This window comes from Hypanus sabinus, chromosome 7 (assembly GCF_030144855.1).
Source record: "Hypanus sabinus isolate sHypSab1 chromosome 7, sHypSab1.hap1, whole genome shotgun sequence".
Classification (NCBI taxonomy): domain Eukaryota; kingdom Metazoa; phylum Chordata; class Chondrichthyes; order Myliobatiformes; family Dasyatidae; genus Hypanus; species Hypanus sabinus.
The window spans coordinates 143,849,651-143,877,470 of NC_082712.1; the positions used below are offsets into that span (position 1 = coordinate 143,849,651).

At 40.4% G+C, this 27,820-nt stretch overlaps 1 protein-coding gene across 1 annotated transcript in view; it reads right to left on the bottom strand.

The window, feature by feature from the left end:
* Positions 1–27,296, bottom strand: part of dennd5a (DENN/MADD domain containing 5A) — a 154,771-nt gene extending 127,475 nt beyond the window's left edge. Inside the window, exon 1 of the mRNA XM_059975868.1 lies at positions 26,940–27,296. Coding sequence (XP_059831851.1) covers positions 26,940–27,033 — 94 coding nt within the window. The 5' untranslated portion in view covers positions 27,034–27,296. The remainder of the gene's footprint in view (positions 1–26,939) is intronic.
* Positions 27,297–27,820: the final 524 nt, after the last annotated feature.

Consider the following 27,820-nt stretch of genomic DNA (forward strand, 5'->3'; position numbering starts at 1 on the left):
ACTTAAACAGGAAAATGTAGCCAATATGCATGTATGTAACAATATTCCATATAAAGCAATGAGATACAAAACAGGCGACCAATGGGTGTTGACAGGAAATGTAATATTAAATAATGTACTATATTATTTTCTGCACAAAGTGCCATGATATCTTTTTGATTTAATACTACTTTTGGGAAAAATACATGTAATACTCCTCTCAAATAACATACAAGCATTAATTTTACCTGAAAAAGCAAAGTTACATTGAGAGATCATGGACTACATTCTTAAAAAAGTCAAAGAATGATACATCACAGATTAACCACACACACACACACAAACAAAATAGGAAACATTTCTGAACACATTATCTTAGAACTAATAGTTATCTTGCAACTAATATTTTCTGCACAGGTCCCACAGTGTTAAAGCGACAGAAAACCTTCCTCACAGCGTCTGTTTTCTCTATGTGAACTCTCACAGGCCAGCAGCCAGATCAGAGCTCAGGAAATCCTGCCAGATAGCACTGAGCTAATAAAGGATCCATTTATTAATATGACAATTGAAACTTAGTGCATTGTCTATTTACAATAAGTTGGAGAGATGATGGATATCTTAGTTAGCAAGAACCAGGAGAATCTCAAAAGATCAGCATATGTAGTATTAGGTTTCAAATGGATGGATATACTAAAATAAGGCGGCTGCTTTGCCAAGAGTTCCTGGCACCCACAGGAATGATTCACAGCAACAGTCAATAAATGGAATGAGAAGCATACTAAAGGGGAAAGGGTACAGGAAATGAGTTGTATCACAATTTGCCAAGTGGGAAGTTCATTAACCGTACCAACTTACTTTTTCTCTGACCATAGAGGTGGATGGTGGTGGACCTATGCACTTCTCAAGTTACAATCTAAATTTTGGTAAATGATTTGAAATAATGTAACTACTGTACAAAGGACAATTTGAGCAAAGCCAACAGGAATCTTTATGAAAGAGAACTAATGTTTGATTAATCTATTAGAATTCTTTGTGGGTACATCCAATAGAGCAAGTGGAATTCAAAGAAAGCTTTTTATATGGTTCCTTACAGGAGATTGATGAACAAGGTTAGAGATCCTAGAAATGATGTAATACATTAGTGTAGATCAGAGGTAAATAAAAAAAAATGGAATAACCAAATACTTCTCAGATTGGTAAGCCGTGGGGTACCTCAGGGATCAGTTTGCCCGAGGAAAACAAATGTAACATTTCAAAGTTCGCTGCTGATTTGAAACGACGGAGGAATGTGGGTCGTAATGAGGATACAAAAGGGTTTCAAGGAGATATAGAAAGCTGAATGAGTGGACAACATGACGAACTGGAAAAATGTATGGTCACCCATAAATGGAAAATACACAGGGTTGAATACTTCTTTAAAAATTGTGAAAATCTGAAAAATTAACATTTTCAAACAGACCCAGATGCTCTGGTACACAAATCAACAAAAGCTGAAGACAGGTGCAGCAGGAAACTAGAAAAGCAAATGGAATGTTCCCTCATTTCAGGAGGAGTTGAGTGCAACAGTAAAGATGTCTTTCTATAATAATATACTAAAGGGCCTTGGTGGGATCTTATCTGGGAGGCAGAGCACAATTCTGTTGCAAAATTCTTAGAGAATTCAACACGAAAACAGGGCCTGAAAATGGTGTTTGATTTTGTTAAATGGCAGAGCAGGATCAAAACACTAAATGCCCAATTTTGTTATTGTCTCCTATGCCCCTAGGTTAGGTTCTTATGCAAAATTAAAGCATACTAATGCTTGTCCAATGAGTAAACTGAAGAAACTGGAGATAATTAACAGTAGAGTTTGATATTGGGAAGGCAACGATTACTGCTGCCAAGATGATGAAGTTTGTGTTGGCTTTGTTCTCTGAACACCCTTGTCCCTAGATGCTGACAGATCACGCTGACTCATTATTTCTGGCTCCTGACCTGTGGAAAATGGTCCAAGTTTTCCAGACACTCAGGGTGGACCTTTGAGAGTGCAGGTTAGTCGCACACTACTTTCTGGAAGTACAAAGCCAAATATCTTGTAATGCTTCAATAAATGAGCCATCAGCTTCTGCAAAAATCCTCATGTTGATAGGCAAACCAACATTACAGTTCTACGCCATGCCAACATTCCTCACAAAAGGGTTCATCTTGCATTTAGTATGCTTTGATTGTGAGCTGCATCATTCACGTGGCCAATGCCAGACTCTAAATCAAGCACAGTCCTCCAAGTTCCATTGTAGTAAAATATTACAAGGAAGACATAAGAAATGATTCATTGATGTTTTCAAAGCTTCCTTGAAAAAGATGCAACATCCTCAGTGACTTGTGGAATTCCCTGGCTCATGAATATAAAAGTAGAGGCAATGAGTCACTTATGCAGAGAACTGGTGAGACTGCATAGAGTAATAAAGCATTGGTCTCCTTAATGAGGAATGTTAAAGTAGTTTGAAGAATCTTTACAAGACTAACCCCCAGAATTTGGTGAGGAAAAGACTCATCTTATGAGAAAGACCACTTACCTGTTCCCATTTTGGAAACAAACTCATATTATGAGGAAGACGACTTGCCTGTTCCAGGGATTCATTTTATATTTGCTTAAGTTTTTAAGAACAAGAGTAGGCTTAATCGAAAACAAAATCTTGAGGGGACTTGACTGGTTGGAAATGGAGAGGACGTTTTCTCTAATGGGATAATCTAAAACTAGGGTTTATGGAAGAATTAATTTTTCTTTCAAACTTTGACAGTCTTTGGTATTCTTGCTCAAAAGGGCAAAAAAACAGTACTTCTTGTCAAAAATTCAGTAGGTGCTTATTGAAAGCAACTATAGAGCTGTTAACTTGGTTTCTGCACTTACCTACAGACCAGCATCAGTGATCTAAACTCTCCATTAGATTACAGGTCCAGACTACAAATTTCTCCTGATAGCAATTACACATCAGTAGAGATACAGGGATTGGCTTCAGCCTCCCTCGGTTGAGAACGGAAGAGCAAAATTCACCACGACTTAAGCAACAGAATCTGCTACTGAATCACAGTTGTATCTTCTACAGGATAGAGCTGTTACTTATGCTAAATCAGAAAGGAAAGTAAAAACAAGTAATATTTATTTCATTTTGCTTTGTTGTTTTAATTGCTGGTGTTTTTGATAAATTACAAAAAATTAATGTTTATTTTTATTTTAAATGGATCTGAAGACTTGACACCTTTCCAGCAGTTTGATCAATGGGAAGTTGTTCTGGCCTTCCTGCAATCTCACTGTCTGAACCCTTCTCATCACATGGCTTTTTGACTGCGTACTAACCACACAGCTCTATAGTAAACAAGTTTTGATTAATGAGAAATTTGAGTGGTGAGTACTGTTAATGAAATCCCAGGTCAGTGTACATCACATGTATGTGGCCATTTTGTTGAGCCACCGGAATGCATCTGTGTGATGAGAAGAGAGGTGGAGAGACAAACTTGCACCATCTTTAGGAGTATCTTAAAATAAATACACCCTAGAAGCCAATTCATGGATTATAGAAGGATCCTTAGCAGACTTTAATCACAGTCATTTCCTGTTTGGAGACACAATCAGTTAAAAGTACCACTTAATTGCTGTACATAATTTACAAAATAAAAAGCTGCAATAAGAAAGCTATGAGGATTAAAACTCGTGTCATCTTGTCCTGCTAATTTTGCTGAAATAGCCTTTACTAACTGAAGCCTGGGCTTTTGAGAGTTCTTTAGTCTTTTGCCATATTTACATATTGCAGCAGAAACAGTAAATTCTGAACACTGCAGCATTCTTCAATGTGAGCTGTACCAATGAAAGATACTGGCCCAGTACTTACAACTGTAGTGACAGTGAAATCTTTGCCATTTGTCATAATGCTTCAGAAAACCTTGCAGCATCTTGCAGTATGTATGTGTATACCCATTAAATGCTGAAAATAGAAACCCAAAATGCCATTGATTCAATCCAAGCTTTAACTTTTCAGAAACTATTCTCACTCAAAAATATCATAGAACGTTAAACTTCATTGAGTGAAGTTTAACAGTAATTACTGCTGAATATTCTTCTGATATCAAGAAAATGATTTTGAGTGTGGTAACAAATGTCCCCAAACTTGAGTGTTTTCAAGGCTATTTTAATAAAAATGTCTTACATTACGTTAGACATTAATTTAATCCATACCTATCACGCTTTTAAATAAAGATTTTATTTAAGTGGTTAAATAAATGTGAAGAATATTTATATCGGTTCAAATGGATTCTTAATCTTCCATCTTGTTCGGAGTTGAGCCAGCTGCAGGTGGATGCCATTGATCCCAAGGGATACAGCCATTCAGCCATGTCACTGAACCCACAAAATCTTGATTGAAAATTTCTATTATGTTAGTGGGTAGGGTTGCCTTTTGGGACCAACAAAATCCCTCAGCCACTGATTGCTAATTCTATCTGAAATAGATGAACTCATGTGCGACAGATGGATATGGGGATAGAAGAGAGAGTAAATGATTAAAATTCAGGGAAAGGGGAGAAAGTTTAAAAAAAAAACTACCTCTTACAGTTTTATTTTACATTCTATGCTGATCAGCTTCTACTAGAAAAAAATGCAAATAGAAATAAAATTCTCAAGTCACTTCCAAATGATGTCATTTGTAATTTTATCTTTCACAGGTTCATAACAGCTACACCGAACGGTACTTGTGTTTTCTTCTCCTTCCTCACTACTTTGCCGGTCTCCCTCCTTTATTCCACTCTTCTAACCTTTGCCAATTTAAACGCTGCCTTTGCTCTGCAGGAAGAGTGCAATTTCCCACATCACCACAATCACAATATTGAAATACAAATATCAGCCAAAATCCACTTGTTACCTCAAATTTATCTATTTCAAGGCACAATGCATTAAATTCATTGCAGACTTTAAAGTAAACCACAGTAATACCAAATGATAAACATAAAATGACAATATGAATGATTCCCCTATACAAATATTGGTATTTTGTTGAATTGTCAAATATTCTACATGGAAAATTTTAAGCCTCTCTCTTTACACCAAGAACAAGTCCCTCAGAACCTGCTCCTTCACACAATACAAGAAACCAGGAGCAGCAGGGTCACATGGTGAATGCGGCCCATTGACACCATCAACAGCTGCTCAGTACAAAATTACTATATTTTGAATTGGAATGAAAGAGAGAAAAAAAAATCACTCAGCAACAAAGCTGCTATGAAAATAGGATGCAAGTTCAAGATCAGCAAGTCATTCCAACCACCACTCAACAGTTTAAATTTAAACTCTGGACAGCGTTTATCCAGGTGTGTTCTGTGCACCCCAGCTCTGAAATTTTTAAAATAAAACTTACCATCCAATTTTGTAACAATAGTGGCATTTAGCATAATGCAGCCCTAATGTTTGAACACATTGTTTCTTCACCAAGGCACAAGTTGCAACAGGTTCATGTGTCACATATAAGCAAATAAAGAATCATCTGCTTCCACCTACTTCCTTAATTTTCTTTCCTGTTCAGAGGCTAAGGGTACTATAAACATCATAGGGCAGTAACAAATATTTTGCTCATGGGTCACCCCTTACTAATTTCAGCTACAAAGCTGACAAAGCGGCCCTGTAATTTGATTGCAATGGAAAATACACCGCAGAAAACAACACACAGCTGCAAAGGAAAAGTGAGTCCTGGCTTCCGAGGGTCGAAACATTTCGAGGAAGGAGATGCATGCTAACTTAGAACAATTCACTGCTGCTTTTCTAAAATAGTACAGTCTTAGAGCAAGTTGACCACAATGCTTCCAAATGAGTAATCACACAGTGAACAATGTTATCCCATGTAAAATCGAAATCACACTAGCCCAGATTTGGCTGTAATAACATTACTTCGGCTAAAGTCAATTTCCAGTTAAAAGTACTGAAAAATATGTAATGCAACCCAATTTCCAAGTTATGACATTTATAAGGTACAGCTGCCTGCACATATTTCATACAAAAAAAAATCCAGTTCTTCATATATTTCAGAATATTCTGCTGTGGAAGACAGAACAACCCAGTTCACTAAAAGATTTCAGGAATTTTAGTTGATGGACATCAGATGCTATCAAACCTGTGCCATTTCCATAATCACAGTCAGATAAAACACCAGATTAGAAAAACAATATTCAGCGTCCAACTTGGAGTCTGTACTCCATATATTCAATGACTTTACAAAAATAAAAATTCAAAAGGGAGATCGCTAGAGTAACAGACAACTACAAAACAAATTAAAAGAAAAGCTCATTAAGATTATAATAGAAACATTATACACATGTCCAACAGATTAACAAAATACTTTTCTATCATTAGGTCAGCATTTCTAACCTCTCTACACTGTAGCTCTTAAAGACTTTTCAGAATCATTTCCTGCTTCAAGACTTCCTTCCCTCATCTCACTTTCCCTGTACTGGCTCTTGCTTTCCACAGAGTTGATTTAGAAATTAGGGAGGTCTTTTCCAAATTTTTTTTGAAGTCTGTTAAACTCTGAGGAGGAGATCAGAATCAGGTTTAACAGCACCGGGGCAAATATCACGAAATTTGTTAACTTTGCGTCAACATTACGATGAAATACATGATAATATAGAAAAAACTAAATTACAGTAAATATATTTTTTTAAATAAGCATAAAAACAGAAATAAAAAAGTAGTGAGGTAGTGTCCACGTGTTCAATGTCCATTCAGAAACTGGGTGGCAGAGGGGAAGAAGCTATTCCTGAATAGCTGTGTGTATGCCCTCACGCTCTGTACCTCCTTCCTGATGGTAACAATGAGAATGAAATGTGGTGGATAGGAAAACTGGGTAGAAGAGATCCAAAGTCGCTCTTCAATGATTTAACATTCTAGCTTTTAAAAGTGTACCATTGTTCCATCTTAGTGATGGATGTTTATGGCATCAACCGGCAAACATTAGACAAGTGCAGTGAAAAAGTAAAGGAATATCAAGGAATTTCAGCACCCTGCCAAGAAAACACTGTGGCTCATTCTCTCACGTTGGCAAGACTGCACCTCTAATATTTGGTGCAGCTCCGGTGGCCATACTGTGATGATGTGATTAATGAGAAGGTGTAGAGGAGATCAACGAGGATGCTGCCAGAGCTGGAAGGCTTGAGTTACTTGAAGAGACTGCATAAGCCAGGTCTGTCTTTCCAGAAGAAAAAGTGACTGAGAGATGAATTTGTAGAGGCATACAAAATCATGAGATGCAGAGATAATATGGATTGTCACAGTCTTTTCCCAGGTTAAGGGATGCTACAACCTGAGGGCATAGGTGTAAAGAGAGGGGGGAAAGATTTAATAGGCAACCCAAGGGGCAAGGTTTTCCACAAAGAGGGTGGTGGTGTATAGAATGAGCTGCCATAGGAAATGGTAGAGGCAGATATAATTAAGTTCAAAGTACATTTATTATCGAAGCATGCATACATTATACAACCTTGAGATTCATCTCTTTACAGGCAGCCACAAAACAAAAAACCCAAAAAAGCCCGTTTAAAATAAAATGAACAAACACCCAATGTGGAGTGGGGCTGGGAAACAGGAGACTCAGACAGACAAACCGCACAAACAATAAGAGTCAGCAAACAGCTCTTAGAAGCGAGTTGAGCCCTCAGACACAAAGTAAATGTCGTGGAGCAGTGAGCAGAACCATCCCAACAATAGTTAAGAGACATTTGAACAGGCACATGGTTAGGAAAAAGTTTAGATAGATATGGACCAATTTCAGACGAATGAGACTAGCTCAGGAAAGCAAATTGTTCAGCATGGACAAGTTGTGCCAAGAAGTCTGTGCACCTATGACTCCATGTTGAGTTGTTGTGGAGCAAAGATTCACTTCCATTGTACTTGTTTAGGTCGTGCAAAGGCACATTTATTTTCAATTGATCTTATAACTGCAGAAGCAAGAATATTTGTTCACTTTACTAGCTGTGGGCCATGCACTCTTTCCAAACCATGAAATTCTTTTACATACCTAGAGACAAGGTACAAGGTCCTCACCCAACAGTGTTATCAGCACTGGGCCAAGGCAAGTTCATTTTTGCTTGTTTCTGACATCAGTATGAGAGGGTCAGGTCTCAGTGAAGCTGCACCGACCAGGCTTCTTTCATCCTTGGAGGGCCTCCAGAGCTGAGACCCTTAGCCAAATCCTTTATCCACATTTACAGTAACAAAGAGGTTGTTTAGTCTGGCATGTCCCTGTGGTAATGAGAGCGCCTATAGCAAAGAAACCTTCATGGCTGGACGGTCATCAATCAGATGCAAGAAAATTTGCAGATGCTGGAAACCCAAGCAACACACACAAGATACTGGAGGAGCCCAGCCAGCATCTATGGAAAGGGTAAACAGTGATGTTACAGGACTGATGAAGGATCACGGCCCAAAACATCACCTGTTTACCCTTTTTCGTAGATGCTGCTTGGCCTGCTAAGTTCCTCCAGCATTTTGTGTGTGTGTATTACCCGTTACCACTCAATCATTTTGAAGAATTCATGCACTTCTCTCCCTCTCTTAAAGTACAATATTCACCATCCAATAACATCCTGTTCTACCAGTTAATGGGACTATTGTTAATTAAATCAACTTTCCTGACTGATCAAGATCCCGCGATTCCATTGGCATCTTAAAACAATCAATTGTAGTCATGAACACAAAGCTGAATATCCAAATGTATTGAATAATCTTGCATTGAGCTTTCTGACAAACAGCAAGGACATTCTGAGGAAACTCAAGTTATTTCAAATGCAGTATGGAGCACTGTATACTGACCAATCATATTTATTTGTTGATACACAGTACACTAATAACTGGCAGGGGGTAAAGGTCAAAATAAAGGTATAAATGAACAATTTTGAAAGTACAAGTATGGATCAGATCATGAATATTCTTCATCCAGAGAGAACTGACAGCAACATAGGCCGATGAGTTCCTGACATCTGTGCTTATGCATCAGAACACAATAAAAGTCAAATGCCAACACATCTGGCCTCCAGCTCTACTACTGGCCTTCAGTTCCAAGTCTAGAGACAACACCGAGTGTGCTAAATCAAATGGGACTTCAGATTTGTGTAGACAATGACAAACATATGCTAGGCGACTCCACTCAAATTAATGAGTTCACTGACCTGGCTGGAATAGGAGCTCATCTTATTATTTTATTAATAACAACATATTTAATTTAACATTAGTAACTTTTAGTTTTAACCAATTAAACATTTTTGCTTAATAGCTGAAAACACAAGCCATCAAAACAGTATCAAGGCGATCTGGGATAGAGCCTCAGGACCAGATAGATCTCCCTGGGCCAAACATCACTCACAGACAATCTGCTTTGTGGGATAGTGGCAGCAAAGAGTCTTCCAACCTCATGGGATCCTTAGGGCAACAAAGAATTAGTATAGCCATAGGGATCACTGGAGGAGAGGATTAAGTTGAGTACGTATCAACTCATAATTTGTCATGACCAAAAATTCATCTCAATTTACTAAAAGATTCAGACTTTGACATATTTCTTAAAGTGTTTATATAAAGTACCCTGCCAAAAGAACACTGAACTAAACCAAAATGAAATTACTAAATTTCTACTTTCTCTTGATATCTCCACCGTTCCAAATTCCAAAACACCCTTGTGCATAAAATTCCGCAGATTCACAGCCTCACAGGAAAGGAATGTTCTTCATCTCAGTCCTTTAATGGATGACTCACTACCCTGAAATTTTTTACTCTGGGTCTGACTCTGGGCAATCCCAACCTTCAGTCAGAATCATAACGAGATCAGTTCTAAACTCCAATGAGCACCAAATGAAAAATTCTCAAAACATCACTTTCTCTATCAAGAACCTAGATCTAACACTCATTTACAGTAATAGTTATTTACTATACCCGATTTAGAAATTGCTGTTAGTTCCAGCTTCAGTGACAATCTAGATTGTAGGCAAAAAAATTATCCCTTTAAAAAAATTCAAGATCTTTTAACACTTTCTATCCTGTAAGGGGCAGTAACAGTCCTCAGTTATTTAATAATCTGCTTTTGGTAATATACCTGATCGATTTCAGATCACCGTATATGGGTGAAAACTATAACATTAGAATGAGGGAAAACTATTCATGTGCATAAAATTACAAGCTGCTTGGACAGTCTAAAGAGCAAGGATCCTTTCTATTAATGAAGGGACACAGATTTAAAATGTTCTTCTCTTGGTACACAGATTATTGGTACCATTGAGAAGATAATGTTTCTCCCCCTCCCATGACTCCAAAAGGCTGTGCAGATGAGATATAGGAATGCCACTGTAGTCAGGTCAGTGACAAGGCAGAAGACATTGAGCAGAATCAGGCCATTCAGCCCATCGAGTCTGCTCCACCATTCCATCATGGCTTGTCCCAGATCCCACTCAACCCCATACACTTGCCTTCTCATCAAGACTGGGAGACCGTTTCGCTGAACACCTACGCTCGGTCCGCCCGAAAAAGCAGGATCTCCCAGTGGCCACACACTTTAATTCCACATCCCATTCCCATTCTGATATGTCTATCCATGGCCTCCTCGATTGTCAAAATGAATCCAAACTCAGGTTGAAGGAACAACACCTTATATACCGGCTGGGTAGCCTCCAACCTGATGGCATGAACATTGATTTCTCTAACTTCCGTTAATGCCCCTCCTCCCCTTCTTACCCCATCCATGACATATTTAGTTGTTTGCCTGTTCTCCATCTCCCTCTGGTGCTTCCCCCCCCCCCCCACTTTCTTTCTCCTGAGGCCTCCCATCCCATGATCCTTTCCCTTCTCCAGTTCTGTATCACTTTCTCCAATCACCTTTCCAGCTCTTAGCTTCACCCCACCCCCTCCGGTCTTCTCCCATCATTTCGCATTTCCCCCTCCCCCCACTACTTTCAAATCTCTTACTATCTTTCCTTTCGGTTAGTCCTGACGAAGGGTCTCGGCCCGAAACGTCGACAGTGCTTCTCCCTATAGATGCTGCCTGGCCTACTGTGTTCCACCAGCATTTTGTGTGTTGTCAGAAAAGGCCCTCTTTATTCCCACTCACTGCCTCCTGCCTGTCAGCCATTCCACTATCCATGCCAGTATCTTTCTTGTAGTGCCATAGGATTTTATCTTGTTAAGTAGCCTTAACAAATGGATTCTGAAAATCCAAGTAAATGACATCCATTGTCCAACCTACTTCTTACTTCCTCAAAGATCTCTGAACAGGTTTGTCAGGCGAGATTTCCCTTTACAGAATTCATACTGACTTTGACATTTTATCATTAGTCTGCAAATACCTTGAAACCTCATCCTTAAAAATACACTCCAATACTTCCCAACCACCGAGATTAGGCTAACTGGCCTATAATCTCCTTTCTTTTGCCTTCCTCCCTTCTTAAAAAGAGTGCAGTGGTATTTACAATCTTCCAGTCCTCTGGGACAATGTCAGAATCAAGTGATCCTTGAAAGATTATAACCAATGTATCCGTTATCTCTTCAGCAACCTCTCTCAGGACTCTGAGATGTAGTCCACCTGGTCTAGGTGACTTCTACACCTCAAGACCTTTGACTTTGCCTAGCACTTTTTCCTTTAAAATAGCAATGGCACTCACTCCTGCTCCCTGACACTCACGGACCTCTGGCACACTGCTAGTGTTTTCCAAAGTGAAGACAGATGCAAAGTGCCCATTAGGTTCATCTGCCATTTCTTTGTTCCCCATTACTACCTCACCAGTATCATTGGATCACTGGAAAATATCAACTCTTAGCTCACTTTTATTCTTTATATAACTGAATAAACTTTTGATATCCTATTTTATATTATTAACTAGTCTACTCTCATATTTCTTTTTTCCCTTCATATAGCTATTTTAGTTGCCTTCTGTTGGATTTTAAAAGCTTCTCAATCATCCACACCACTCACTTTTACTACCTTATATGCCCTTTCCTTGGCTTTTATGCAGCCCTTAACTTCCTTTGTCAGCCATAGTTGCCTATCCCTGTCAATTGAGAACAACTTCTTCTCTGGTTCATATCTATCCTGTGCCATGTGAACTATCCCAGAAACTTCAGCTATGTCTGCTCCGCCGTCATCCCCGCCAGTATCCTCCTTCAATCCACCTGGGCAAGCTCCCCTCTCATGCCTCTGCAATTCTCTTTACTCCATTGTGATACTGATACATAGGACTTGAGCTTCTCCCTCTCAAATTACAGTCGTCAAATCGCTTTTTATTGTCATTTTGACCATAACTGCTGGTACAGTACACAGTAAACATTAGACGATGTTTTTCAGGACCATGGTGCTTCATGAAACAGTACAAAAACTACTGTACGATCATTGTTTCCCAAGGGTTCCTTACGTTAAGCTTCTAATACAGTCTGGTTATTACAGTACACTCAATCTATGATAGCCTTTCCCCAAGCTCGCCCAAACACAAGCTGCTCTAAAAAGCCATCTTGTAGGCATTCAACAAATTCCCTCTCTTGCAATCTGACACCAACCTGATTTTCCCAATCCCCTTGCATATTGAACTTCCCCATTACAATTGTGTCATTACCTTTATTACATGCCTTTTCCAGCTCCCTTTGCAATCTCAACCCCACATCTTGGCTACTATTTGGAGGCTTATATATGATCCCTATAATAGTTTTTTTTTTACCCTTGCTGTTTCTTAACTCCACCTACTACGATTCCGCATTCTCTGACCCTGTCACCTCTTTCTAAAGATGTAATTTCATCTCTTACCAACAGAGGCACACCACCACCTATGCCTCTCTGCCTGTCCTTTCGATACAAATTAATTCCTTTGATGTTAAGTACCCAACTATGGCCTTCTTTCAACTATGACTCAGTGATGCCCACAATGTTATACTGACCAATCGCTAACTGTGCCATGAGTTTGTCAACCTTATTCCAAAGACCAAGCATGTTCAGTCCTGCATTCTTCACCCTTTTGAATTTTGCCTCTGCTCTGTCTGCATTTGTACCCAATTATTGGCTTGTCTTTCCTTATATTCATGTTACATTCATCATCTGCTTGTAATCCAGCTGGTTTATCCTCAGCTCAATCTTACTGGTTCCCATCCCCCTAGTATATTAGTTTAAACCACTCCCAACAGCTCTAATAAATCTGCCCACAAGAATATTGGGATAGTTTGTATCCTCTCCCCATGGATTTCTAATGGGTGCTAGTTTCCTGCCACAGTCCAAAAATATATTAATAGGTTTAATTTGCTACCTCAATGCAGGGAACGGCAAAAGAATCAATAAGGATAGTTGATAAGCATGATATGTTAAAGGAGTTTGAAGGAAAGCAGGAAGTTGGAATATCAGACTGATGGAGTTCTTCCGCTGTGTTTATAGCACAGCAATGGGCCAAATGAAATTCTTTACAATAATGCAATCTGGTTACAAATTTACCATATACACAAATGTATATGGTAAATATACATATTTATAAAGTACGTATGCAGAATATAACACTGAGATTTGTCTTCCTGCAGGCAGCCACAAAACAAAGAAACACTGAGGAACCAAATATAGTTTAAGTGCTACTTTCTGGTGTTTTTTTCCAAGAATTGTTCAGCACAGTGGAGAACTGCTTTCTCGGTTAAGGGAGAACAGTTAGTGGTAATGTTGTAGGTTTCTTTGCCCACAAATCTACTAAAATTCACATTAAAAGTTCATCAAGTTGACTAATATCATTCAGTGAGATAATCTGCCACCTTCACCCATTCTGGCTTGTACACATCTCCGGCCCTAGCCCCTGCAGTTGGCTCTGAAACGTCTTCAACTTGCTCAGAAGTACGGCATTGCTCTATTTAGAAATAACATCAACCTGGGCACTCAAATCAGCCTTGACAAGGTTATTCTAGAACACCGGACCTTGCAAGCTCTTCGTCAATCATCAGAGATCCAGTGTTTCAAATAAGAAAACTACTCATCTGGAAAAAGTATCACAGGACCATAAGACATAGGAACAACATCAGGCCTCTGGACCTAGGCTCATCCTCTACAGGAAACATCTCTACATTCACTCTATCCAAACCTCTCAAAATGAATGCTAACATTGCATTTGCCTTCCTTACTAGCAGTTAACCTTTAGGGAAGCCTGCACAGGAACCCCCAAGTACCTTTGCATCTCTGATGTTTGTTTTCTCTCCCCATTTACACATAACCATACATTTCCAAAAAAAAAATTATGTTTGCCTACTATTTCCTCATCCCCCATTACTATCTATCCAGTTTCATTTCTAGCAGTCTGATATTCACTCTCACTTCTCTTTTACTCTTCATACATTTTAAGAAAACTTTTCGTATCCTCTTTTACAGTGCCTTGTAAGAATATTCAACCCCCAACCCTTTGTTCACATAAATGAGTATTTCAACCAGGGATTTGATCAATTTAACTGAGAATTTTTATTTGCGAATCACATACTCCTTTCCCCCCCACCATGGAACCCAAAAAACCAGGAAAACTGTAAAGCATGAAAATTTTAAAAGTGCAAGAACTGGATTGTCAGCTGTTCAAAAGTATTCATCCCCCTTTGTTTAGTTGAACCACCTCTCACAGCTATTACAGTCTCTTATTAGCTTTCCACAACATAATGGAGCATGATTTGCCCACTTTTTGCAAAATTGCTCAAGCTGTGCCAGTTTATTTGGGGAGTGGCAGTGGACAAGAATCTTGAGGTCTTCACAGAGATGTTCGATTGCGTTAAGATCAGGACTCTGACTTGGCTGCTCAAGGACATCAGTTTTCTGCAGTTAAAGCCACTCCACGGTTGCTCTGGCTGTGTACTTTGGGTTGTTGTCCTGCTGAAAGACAAACTTCCTCCCTAGTTTAAGCATTTAGCAGAGGCTAGCGGATTTTTATCCAGGATCGCTCTGTATTTAGCAGTAATCATCTTCCCCTCAATCCCAACCAGATTTCCTTTTGGGTTGGACTACTGAAAATCAACCACACTGTTGGACTGTACAGAGAGAGGGGTATTTAATCTTATGAATTTATTGAAAACAGGTGATCCTCCAATCTTCTACATTAAAAAAAACTGGGTGAGTTGGCAAGGTAATATATTGCAACTGATGAAAGCTAATGTGGTAATTACAAAGGGGATGAGTAGTTTTTCCAGCTTCCCAATTTAAAAAAAAAGTTTTAGTAAATTGATGAAAAGTTTGGATTTTTTTTATTTGACATGATATACATTGTTTTATAGATTAGCTCAAAAATTCTACTTCAATACGTCTTAAATTTAGAAAATGAGATAGTAAAATATGAAAATATTTGTGGTGGCTGATTATTTTTTCAAGGCATTGTAAATTCAATTGGTCATAAATGAGATGTGATATTGCTACTGAAGGCTCATAGTACCTTTTAATATCCAGTTTTGAATTGCTGGATTTTTTTCTTCAGATAGCAGGTTAAAATGTATCCTCAATGAAATCACTGAACTTCAGCTTTGCAAGAACAATGGAAATTCTTCTATTGTCATTACACACATATACCTGGGAGAGGTGACTTTCGACTGGTGTAGTCACAAAGCCACGTCCCCTGTGAAGCTCTTCACCACATTGAATTAAACATGCCAGAGGTGAGCAACATAGTGGCAGAGCAAATACAGCCACTGCCTTTGACCAGCCAAGACCCAGGTTGAATCCTAACCTTAGATGCTATACATGTAGAGTTAGCACCCACTTGACCAAGTGGGTGTCCTCCTGCCTCCTCTCAATCACAAAACAAAATAAGCAGATTGGCATGTTAACTGACCACTAAATTGCCACAGTAAAGGTCCTTCACAGGCTCTTTTCCTGTGAACTGTGCATAACCCAGTGAAAAACACAGCTGCAAACCAAGTTCTCACATGGTGGTAGCACACAGCACCCATCAAATCCATCCTACTCCTCTCCCAAACATGTTTGCTTATGAATGATGTACATGTTTTGTGTCTGCAAGCTGGGGAGAAATTATAAAGTTGCAAGCACAGGCAGCCCACAAAAAAATTTATATGCTGCTCTTCTTGTTTATTCCAGGTACTCTTCAACATGGAATTGTATTAGCTTCATTAACTTAAAGATTACGACAGGGTAGAAGTTAGAGGAGGTATCATTTATTTAGGAATCAATGTTGAAGACTACCAAGTCACTCTCCTAACTAAGGAGTTACTTTTGGTGAATTTGTTTTGTCAGCAAGACAAATGAAGAGTATTTTACATGCGCAAAATATGGAAGGAGGATGGTGTCCAAATCAGGCTAGCTGCTTTGTACTGGATGGTGTAGAGCCTGTTGAATGGTGTTGGAACTGTACATCTAGAAAACTGAAAAGAATTCCATCACGCTCTTTACTCTTCTTTCATAATTGGTGAAAAGCAGAAATTGTTAGCTTCTGTCTGCTCTCATATCCTGTTTTGGTCCAGATATATTTGTAGTCAATACTTTGTAATGCCTCTAAATGTCAGAATAGGTGGTTAGACTGTCCTTTAATAGTGGTGGTCATTGTCTGGCACTTGTATAGTTCAAATGTTATTGCCTTTTATCAGGCCGTATCTGAATGTTCTCCCAACTACTAACAGAAGAAGGTGACAAAAGAAGCTGCTGAGCATGGTTGGACCCTAGGAATTCAAGCAGCGATGTTCTAAGTCTGTGATGACTGACTTGTACTAATTGCAATCTTGTTACTTAGTGCAAGATACAATTTAAAACAGCGATACATCTTCCCATTGACTTGGTTCAGCAGAGTCACAGGTGGTCAAAACAGTAATTTTTGCCTTGCTGAGGCTGTAATGAGATCCAGAGCAGAGTAGACAGAGCAAATCCCAAATGTTACATTGGTGAGCAACACACACAAAATGCTGGAGGAACTTAGCAAGTCAGGCAGCATCTATGAAGAGGAACAAACAGTCAACATTTCAGGCAGAAACCATTCATCAGGGCTGAACAGGTTATTTGGGGAGGGTACCGCAGAGACCATTCTGACAGTCTGCATCACTGTCTGGTATGGAGGGGCTACTGCACAGGACTAAAAGAAGCTGCAGAAAGTTGTAAATCTAGTCAGCTCCATCTTGGGCACCAGCCTGCAAAGTACCCAGGACATCTTTAGGGAGCAGAATCTCAGAAAGGCAGCATCCATTATTGAGGACCCCCAGCACCCAGGGCATGCCCTTTTCTCACTGTTACCATCAGGTAGGAGATTCAGAAGCCTGAAGGCACACACTCAGCGATTCAGGAACAGCTTCTTCCCCTCGGCTATCTATTTCGTAAATGGATATTGAAGCTTTGGACACTAATTCACTTTTTTAATATACAGTATTTCTGTTTTTGCACATTTTTTAAAATCTATTCAATATATGCAATTGATTTACTTGTTTATTTTTTCTCTCTCTCTGCCAGATTCTGTGTTGCATTGAACTGCTGCTGCTAAATTAACAAATTTCACATCACATGCCTGTGATAATAAACCCGACTCTGACTGCCTCATATCACACTGTTGATGACACTTTTCCCTCATGTTGCAGGTGATGAAACGTAAAGCTTTCACCATTCATGGCCTGATGTCATGATTTTACAGGTTATGCAATTAAGAATCCCAGAGTCACTCCTATTAACTAAACAACTGTGCAACTACCTCCAGTAGGAACGTCCTTCCAATAGGACCTGAAATTTAAAATAGAGTTTGGGATGTTGGATGAAAGCTTATTGGTGTTTTCTAAATTCTATGTTAGAATTTCTGGATTCTATAAATTACTAGAAATTCTAGATTACAGAGAGGGAAGAGACAAGGTTTTCACCAAGATCGTTGTATCCTTTCGAGATGCAGTAAAGTCCTGGGGGATTGATGAGTAGCCAATGACGTTCCTTGGTTCAAGGGAACTAGGGATAATCCTGGAAGTTAGAGACTGGTGAAATTCACGTGAATGGTAGGGAAGTTACTAAAGAATATTCTTAAGGATAGGACTCATGAGCATTTGGAAAAGCACGGCCAAATTAGGGACAGTCAGCATGGCTTTGTATGGAACAGGATACGTCTTACTAAGTTGACTGAGTTTTTTGAGGAGATGAAGGCAACTAACAAAGGTACAGCAATAGTTGTTGCCTTTATGGATTTTAATAAGGCATTCTGTCATATTTTGTAACTTCAAAACATGAAATTAATTCAAAGGAAGACACAGGAGTCCAAAACTTAAGTCTAACTCCGTGTTTACCATAAGCAAGGCACGCATGTATCACAAGGCCATAACACCATAAGATACAAGAGAAGTAGGCCATTTGGCCTATCAAGTCTGCTCCACCATTCAATCATGGCTGATCCAATTCTTCCAGTCATCCCCACTCCCCTGCCTTCTCCCCATACCCTTTGATACCCTGACTATTCAAGAACCTATTTATGCCTTAAAAGCACCCAATGACGGCCTCCACAGCTGCTCGTGGCAGTAAATTCCACAGATTTAACACCCTCTGACTGAAGTAATTTCTCCATATCTCTGCTCTAAATTGACATCCTTCAATCCTGAAGTTGTGCACTTTTGTTTTCATCATACAATAGTACAGCACATTACAGGCCCTTCGGCCCACAAATGCTGTGCCGACCCTCAAACCCTGCCTCCCATATAACCCCCCACCTAGACTCCCCTACCATGGGAAATAACTTTGCCAGATCTAATCTGTTCAGGCCTTGTAACATTTGGAATTCCCACCCCCCCCCCCCCATCCATTCTCCTGAACTCCAGGGAGTACAGCCCAAGAGCTGCCAGATATTCCTCATATGGTAACCCTTTCACTCCTGGAATCATTCTCATGAATCTTCTCTGAACCCTCTCCAATGTCACTATATCTTTTCTAAAATAAGGAGCCCAAAACTGCACACAATACTCCAAGTGCGGTCTCACAAGTGCTTTACAGAGCCTCAACATAACATTGCTGGTCTTATATTCTATATCTCTTTAAATGAATGCCAATTTGCCTTCTTCACCACTGACTCAACCTGGAGGTTAACCTTTCAGGTATCCTGCACAAAGACTCCCAAATCCCTTTGCATCTCTGCATTTTGAATTCTCTCCCCATCTAAATAATAGCCTGCCTGTTTATTTCTTCCAACAAAGTGCATGACTATACACTTTCTAACATTGTATTTCATTTGCCACTTCTTTGCCCATTCCCCTAAACTATCTAAATCCCTGTTTGCTTAATGCTACCCACTCCTCCAACTATCTTTGTATCATCTGCAAACTTAGCTACAAATCCATTTATCCCATAGTCCAAATCATTGACGTACATCGTAAAAAGCAGTGGTCCCAACACCGACCCCTGTGGAATTCCACTGGTAACTGGCAGTCAGCCAGTATAGGATCCCTTTATTCCCACTCTGTTTTCTGCTGATCAACCAATGCTCCACCCATGCTAGTAACTTCCCTGTAATTCCATGGGTTCTTATCTTGCTAAGCAGACTCCTGTGTGGCACCATGTCAAAGGCCTACTGAAAATCCAAGTACACCACGTCCACTGCATCTCCTATATCTACCTTGCTTGTAATTTCCTCAAAAAAAATTGTGGTAGGTTAGTCGGGCATGATTTTCCTTTTAGGAAACCATACTGGCTTTGGCCTATCTTGTCATGTGCCTCCAGGTATTCCGTAATCTCATCCCTAACAATGGATTCCAACAACTTCCCAACCACTGATGTCAGGCTAACCAGTCTACAGTTTCCCTTCTGCTGCCTCCCACCCTTCTTAAATAATGGAGTAACATTTGCAATTTTCCGGACATCCAGTACAATGCCAGAATCTATTGATTCTTGAAAGATCATTGTTAATGCCTCCACAATCTCTCCAGTTACATCCTTCAGAACCCGAGGGTGCATTCCATCAGGTCCAGGAGATTTATCCATCCTCAGACCATTAAGATTCCTAAGCACCTCCTCAGTCGTAATTTTCACCGCACATACTTCACTTCCCTGACACTCTTGAATGTCCGGTATACTGCAAATTTCTTCCACTGTGAAGACTGCTGCAAAATACGCATTCAGTTCCCCTCCGTCTCTCATTACAATATCTCCAGCATCATTTTGTATTGATCCTATACTCAACTCTGTTACCCTTTATATACCTAAAAAAGCTTTTAGTATCTTCTGATATTAATCACCAGCTTCCTTTCATAATCCATCTTTTCCTTCCTAATGACCTTCTTAGTTTCCTTCTGCAAGTTTATCTTCCTACTAGCTTTGGCTTCATTGTATGCCCTCACTTTTGCTTTTACTTTGGCTCTAACTTCACTTGTCAGCCACAATAGTATCCTCCTTCCATTTGAAAATTTCTTATTTGGAATATATCTGTCTTGTACTTCCCTCATTTTTTGCAGAAGCTCTAGCCATTTCTGCTCTGCTGTTCTTCCTGTTAGTGTCCCTCTGCACTCATCCTTGTCCAGTTCCCCTCTCATGCAATTGTTATATCCTTTATTCCACTGAAATATTGACACATTAGTTTCTCCTTCTCAAATTTCACAGTGAACTTGATAATTTTGTGATCACTGTTCCCAAGGGTTCCTTAACCTAAAGCTCTCTTATCACCTCTGGATCACTGCACAATACCCAATCCAGCACAGCCGATCTCCTAGTGGGCTCAACAATAAGCTGTTCTAAAAAGCCATCCCTCAGACATTCTACAAATCCTCTCTCGAGGTCCAGTACTGGCCTGGTTTTCCCAATCCACTTTCATGTTAAAATCCCCAACGATTATCATAACACTGCCTTTCTGACACGCCTTTTCTATCTCCTGCTGTAATTTGTAATACACATCCCGGCTGCTGTTTGGAGGCAATTAGGGTTCTTTTACCCTTGCCATTTCTTAACTCAACCCATAGGGACTCTACTCCTTCTGATCCTATGTCACCCCTTTCTAATGATTTAATATTATTTCTTAAAAACAGGGCCACACTAGCCCCTCTGCCCACTAATCTATTTTTCCAATACACTATATCCTTGGACATTCCGCTCCCAATGGCAGCCATCCTTTAGCCAAGTTTCACAGATGGCCACAACTTGCCAATCTGCAGCTGAATTTCAAGATCACCCATTTTATTTCTTATACTGTGTGCATTCAAATATAACACTTTCAGTCCAGTATTAGCTGCTTTCTGTTTCAACTGCACCATGCCTCTATTGCCCTGTATCTCATCCCACTGATTGTGATTATGCCTCATCTCCTGCCTGTCTTTTCTATCATCTCTATTGCACGCCATCCTTGATTTATTTCTGTTTTCCCCTTCCTCAGCCCTATCACTCCAGTTCCCATCCCCCAGCCAAATTAGTTTAAACCCTCACTGACAGCTCTATTAAGCCTGTCTGCTAGGATATTGGACCCCTTTGGGTTCAGGTGTAACCTGTCCTTTCTGTGCAGGTCGTACCTCCCCCAGAAGAGGCCCCAATGATCCAGGAACCCAAAGCCCTGTCCACTACACCAGGCTCTCAGCGACACATTAATGTATCTGATCATGCTATTCTTGCGCTCGTTAGCACGTGGCACAGGCAGCAATCCTGAGATTACTACCCTGGAGGTCATTGCTTTTCAGCTCCCTACCCAACTCCCTGAATTCTGTCTTCAGGACCTCCTCCCTTTTTCTACCTATGTCAATGGTACCAATGTGTACCAAGACTTCTGGCTGTTCACCCTCTCCCTTCAGAATACTCTGCACCCGATCCGAGACATCATGTACCCTGGCACCAGGAAGGCAACACACAATGTGGGTATCTCTATCAGGCTGACAAAACCTCCTGTCTATTCCCCTCACTATGGAATCACCTATGACTAACGCATTCCTCATCTTCTTCTCTCCCTGCTGTACCACAGAACCAGGCTCAGTGCCAGAGACCCAATCGCTGTAGTCATCCTCCGTCAGGTCACCCCCTTCAGCAGCATTCAAAATGAGATAATGATTACTGAGGGTATCACGTGTTAGCATGGTAACACGCTAACATATTGTACATATAACCTGTAAACGAATTACTGAAATGAACAAGAAAGCTTAAACAATATACATTTACAAGATTACTCATATTAAATACACAACACATTCAACAAGTCAGCTCATTCATATGATTACTGGGCCTGAATACCTCCCTCTGCAACTGGATCCTAGACTTCCTGACTGGGAGACCTCAGTCAGTCCGGATCGGGAGCAGCATCTCTAACACCATCACATTGAGTATGGGGGCTCCCCAAGGCTGCGTGCTCAGTCCACTGCTGTTCACTCTGCTGACCCATGACTGTGCTGCAACACACAGCTCAAACCATATCAAGTTCGCCGATGACACGACCATGGGGGTCTCATCAGCAAGAACGACGAGTCAGCATACAGAGAGGAGGTGCAGCAGCTAACGGACTGGTGCAGAGCCAACAACCTGCCTCTGAATGTGAACAAAACAAAAGACATGGCTGTTGACTTCAGGAGGGCACAGAGCGACCACTCTACACTGAACATCGACGGCTCCTCGGTAGAGATCGTCAAGAGCACCAAATTTCTTGGTGTTCACCTGACGGAGAATCTCACCTGGTCCCTCAACACCAGCTCCATAGCAAAGCAAACCCAGCAGCGTCTCTACTTTTTGCGAAGGCTGAGGAAAGTCCTTCTCCCACCCCCCATCCTCATCACATTCTACAGGGGTTGTATTGAGAGCATCCTGAGCAGCTGTATCACTGCCTGGTTTGGAAATTGCACCATCTCGGATCGCAAGACCCTGCAGCGGATAGTGAGGTCAGCTGAGATCATCCGGGTCTCTCTTCCCGCCATCACAGACGTTTACACTACACGCTGCATCTGCAAAGGAAACAGCATTATGAAGGACCCCATGCACCCCTCATACAAACTCTTCTCCCTCCTGCCGTCTGGGAAAAGGCTTTGAAGCATTCGGGCTCACGGCCAGACTATGGAACAGTTTCTTCCCCCAAGCTATCAGACTCCTCATTACCCAAAGCCTGGACTGACACCTTGCCCTATTGTCCTGTTTATTATTTATTGTAATGCCTGCACTGTTTTTGTGCACTTTATGTAGTCCTGTGTAGGTCTGTAGTCTAATGTAGCTTTCTCTGTGTTGCTTTTTTTATTATGTAGTTCAGTCTAGTTTTTGTACTGTGTCATGTAAACCATGGTCCTGAAAAACGTTGTCTCATTTTTACTATGTACTGTACCAGCAGTTATGGTCAAAATGACAATAAAAGTGAATTGACTTGACTTGACTTGATTATTAAGATGCACGGGGATGCACAGTGACTTGGTGTTGTTCAATCTTACGTAATTGAGAGTTTCAAAATCCAAATTCCGTGTTGATTTTTAAAGCACGTTTGCAGATCTTTAGTTCAGCCTTTAAGTTGCTCATTCCCGAATACATGGCTCCCACACCCATCTAATTCCAATGTTACCTCAAAAGAAAGACTAATACCCTCAACAAAATATCCCAACTTAGGACATGGTTCAGCATATGAAGAGGCCTTTTGGTCTATAATGTTGTGTCTAAATAATTAAGCTAATAATATCTGTCTTAGACCTCTTATTTTCCCTGATATAATGACTTGGATGAAGACATGGATAGTTGGGAAACTAAGCTTGTTGATGACAGTGAGATTAGTTGTATTATCGGAGTTGTGGAAGCTCAGCATTCAACACCACCATCCCATCAGTACTAATCCACAAACTCTAAACCCCAAGCCTCTGTACCTCCCTCTGCCACTGGATCCTTGGCATCCTCATTGTGAGACAACAGTCAGTGCAAATCGGAAATAACATCTCTACCTCATTAAAAATCAACACAGGCACACCTCAAGGATGCATATTGTCTCTCTCGCTCTTTCTGCTCATGACTGTGTGGCTAGGCACAGCTCAAACACCATTTATAAATTGCCAATGAATTATTCGGATAGCAACAATGGCAAACAGGAGTGAGATATATCGGCTGGCTGAGTGGTGTCGCAACAAGAAGCTTGTAATCAATGTCAGTAAGATCAAGGAATTGATTGTGGATTGCAGGAAGGGGAAGTCAGGAGAACACACACGAAGGGTTAGTGATGGAAAAAGGCAGCAGTTTCCAATTCCTGGACATCAGCATCTCAGAAAATCTATCATGGACCCAGCACAATGATGCAATCATGTGAAGGCACACCAGCCGCTATAATTCAGAATCAAACATCAGGTTTGTTGTCACTGACACGTTGTGTGAAATCTGTTGCTTTGTGGCAGCAGTACAATGCAAGACATAAATAATCACCAAGTTAAAATGTTAAATAAATAGTGCGAAAGAGGAATAGTGAGGTAGTGCTCATGGATCATTCAGAAATCTGATGGCAAAGGTGAAGAAACTGTTCCTAAAATATCAAGTGTGCGTCTTCAGGTCTCTGTACCTCCTCCCTTATGGAGATAAGGAAGAAGGGGCATGTCCCAGATGGTGAGGGTCCTTAACGATAGTTCCCTCCATTTGAAGGTGGCCTCGATGCTGGGGAGGCGTGTGCCCTAGGTGGATTTGACTGAGTCTACAATCCTCTGCAACCTCTGGATCCTGTGCATGCCATTGGTGATGCAACCAGTCAGAATGCTCTCCAAAGTGGGCATTGGTAGATGCCATCATCTAGGAGAATTTACAGGAACCTGAAGACCAACATTGAAGCATCTTAGGAACAGCTTCTTCTCCTCCACCATCAGGTTTTTGAATGGTCCATGAACACGACCCCATTATTCCTCTTCCGCACTATTTATTATTTAATGCCTAGCACCCTGTAACTGGAAAACAATGAATTTTACATGCCAGGGATCATGAACATGATTCTGATATTATAAACAAACTTGTACTCTGTTGGTAGATCAGGTTTGTCAATGGTATAGAAGCATTCTGCAACTTTATACGTTCTCATTACAAAATGTGCCAGACTGCAATTAACATTGGAAAATCATGCTGGAAATGTGATTCCAAATATCTGGAACAGCAGTGATAATATCTGAAACCAACTGACAAAAAAGTCTTCCCTTGACACACAATATTTTTATTAAGTGTAAGACTGCAAAAACAGCCCTTTGTGTAATTTTGAGCATAATTTCATGCACAAAAATTCAAATTAATCGTTTTTACTATATTGTCTTGAACAGGATAATTTGATATGAATGGGGAATGGAAAGTACACATTCAACGGAGGAAAATAAATGTACTGATACGCATTTTAAAGCACTATTAAAACTGGTTTAAATCATGAGCGGCTATATCATTAGAGAAAATATTAAAATTCTTCAGCAACTAGTATTCCAGGATATCATGGACAACCGCATTAGCTGTATACCAATGCCTGTGGCAATCACTGGCCCCAAGCTTCCCTAGAGGAACATGCAGCAGTTGCTGCCTTCCTGTAGAGTTTCAGTTACAATGACATCATCTTTTTACAGCCTCGCTTGAGAGAAGCTGATGTGGAAGGACCCCAAGGACAATTTGAACGCAGATGATTCAAGCCCATCCCGCTACCACTTTCCACAGACTCTCTCTATTGTTTACAAGATCCTCCAGATCGCACAATATAGAAAGGAAAAGTAAAACTAACACGCTCTTCATCATGCAAAATACATAACAGCTCCAGGAACTTTATCATCCTAAAAAGCTGCACATGACGAACCGTACCACGACTTAGCTGAAATTACAAAAAGCTCATCTCCAAAGCACACCGAATACATGAAAGCACAGCTGTGATACATGCACAACGCAAAGACGCTTTCGGATAAAATCCAGCAATTAACCACTTAACATTAAAGTTAACCATTTAACACAAAACAATTACAATTTATTGAGAAAACAGTATACCTCCACTCTGTTTATAAAGTAGTGCCAGAAATTTAAAGAGAGCAGTACTGTATTTTCCATTCGCTCACTGAAGACAAAGTGGTGTTAAAGAAAATGCAAAAATTGATGCTGAACAGATTATGTGCCGAAGGGTTGGATGGATGCAACTATTCTAGAATGAGCGACACCTCTTCAAAATATTTTTGGTAAAATTTATAGATCAAGAAACACGATCGTAGAATAAACTGATAAAAATTGACCGGGCTATAGCGAAATAATAACGAATATCGGAATCTACTCTACACCCGGAATATTAATCGTGAATCTAGAGTCTGCGAGCTTGCAGCTATTTAAATGCCAAAAAGTAGTCTTTCAGGAGAATTAATTTATGTTGCCAATAATACCGCTTCATTACACCCAGTAGGACTTTGATAAAAATTGCTGTCATCTACAAAACCAAGTCATATCTTAAGAAATTATCGGAATTTCTGTGGTTCATTCAGAAAAGGTAATAACAAATTTCATATAGTCAGAGAGGAAACGAGGAAACTGAAAACCACATTAAAAAGTGCTTTCCATATATCTATTCTCACATACAAGTATCAACCTGTAAATTAATGCAATTTTTAAGAGTACTGCCACACAGTGCCTTTATCACAATTTTCCCACAAGATATAGGAATATAGGCATGGATTATTTGCACAAATAACGCTTCTGTAAAATGCAGCAACTAAAATCTGCATAAATGGAAGACACATTCAACATTACAGAACTTAAAAACATGAAACCAAAAGTCATGTTACACATTTCATAATCTGGTACATAATAATCTGGACAAAGCCAACTCCATTTCCAGTGCGCGAACTGTCAAAAGGCAGCTCTACATCATCACTTCCTGCAAGAGTGAATAGCAACAGCGCTGGCTTTACCTGGACCGAACAACCTGAATCATTATTTTTATACTTCTGATCACTCACATTCCGCACTACTTTGCCAATTTGTTGCCGTGCGTGCATTTTGTGTGTGTACAATGGGCCAGAGACTGACAGGTTTAAAGTTTGCGCTTCCCTCGGCTCCAATCACTGATTATTGTGAATAAAAATGTGAAACGCTCACCCGAGAGCTCGTCCGGCTCCAAGCCGGTCTCGACGTCCAGACCAGAGATGACGAAGTAATCTGCAAAGCGGCAGCCGGCGGTGTTGGCGGTCATGGTGAGCGCTGGGCAGCGGACGGCTGCCGCTCCGGCTCGGAGTCTCCGCTGGCGCTGGCGCTCGCGCTCGCGCACCCGCTCCCGCTCCGGCTCCGGCCCCGGCGCGCGCCGCCCCTCAGCCCGGGCTCGCGTTCGGCGCCTCCATCACAGCTCGCGCTGCAACGGAGCTGCGCTGCATGCCGGGCCACCGTGAGCGCGAGGCAAATCGCCCCTTAAAGGGGCGACCCGTCACTCGCCGGCGGCACGGAGACCCCGCCTTGCAAAGCCAGCCACCCTCCTATGGCTATTATTTCAACGCATTACTTCTTCTTAGTCTGCAAAATACAAACTTCAGTTAAAAATATATAATACTGATTTATGTCTTTTTTGTCACCGCTAAAGGAAAGTTGGCAAAAGTGAATATTTGTCTGCAACCGTGACATAATTTCATCGCAGATCCGTAAAAAAACCTGAAAAAGAATTTATGAACGGTACATGTCCTTGTTATTGTCTATAACTGGCTGCGCCCGCAATAGCATTTTTCTTCAGATTACTAAATAATACTTAAATGCTAAGTTCTTTACTCTTGTGTAGACTATTGAAGCGAAACGACATTAGTTAGTCTAGTACTTATGGTGGAACAATCAGTGGATCAAAAAGTATCAGTAAAAGGAGAAGTTTGTTTAAGGAAAGAATTGTGTTTTTATTATTATTGATTTATTGAGATGAAGGTACTGGTAGATTTATTTTGATGTTGTTAGCCCTTCTAATCTTTTCAATCAGCAAGCAATGTTAAAACATTGGTGTT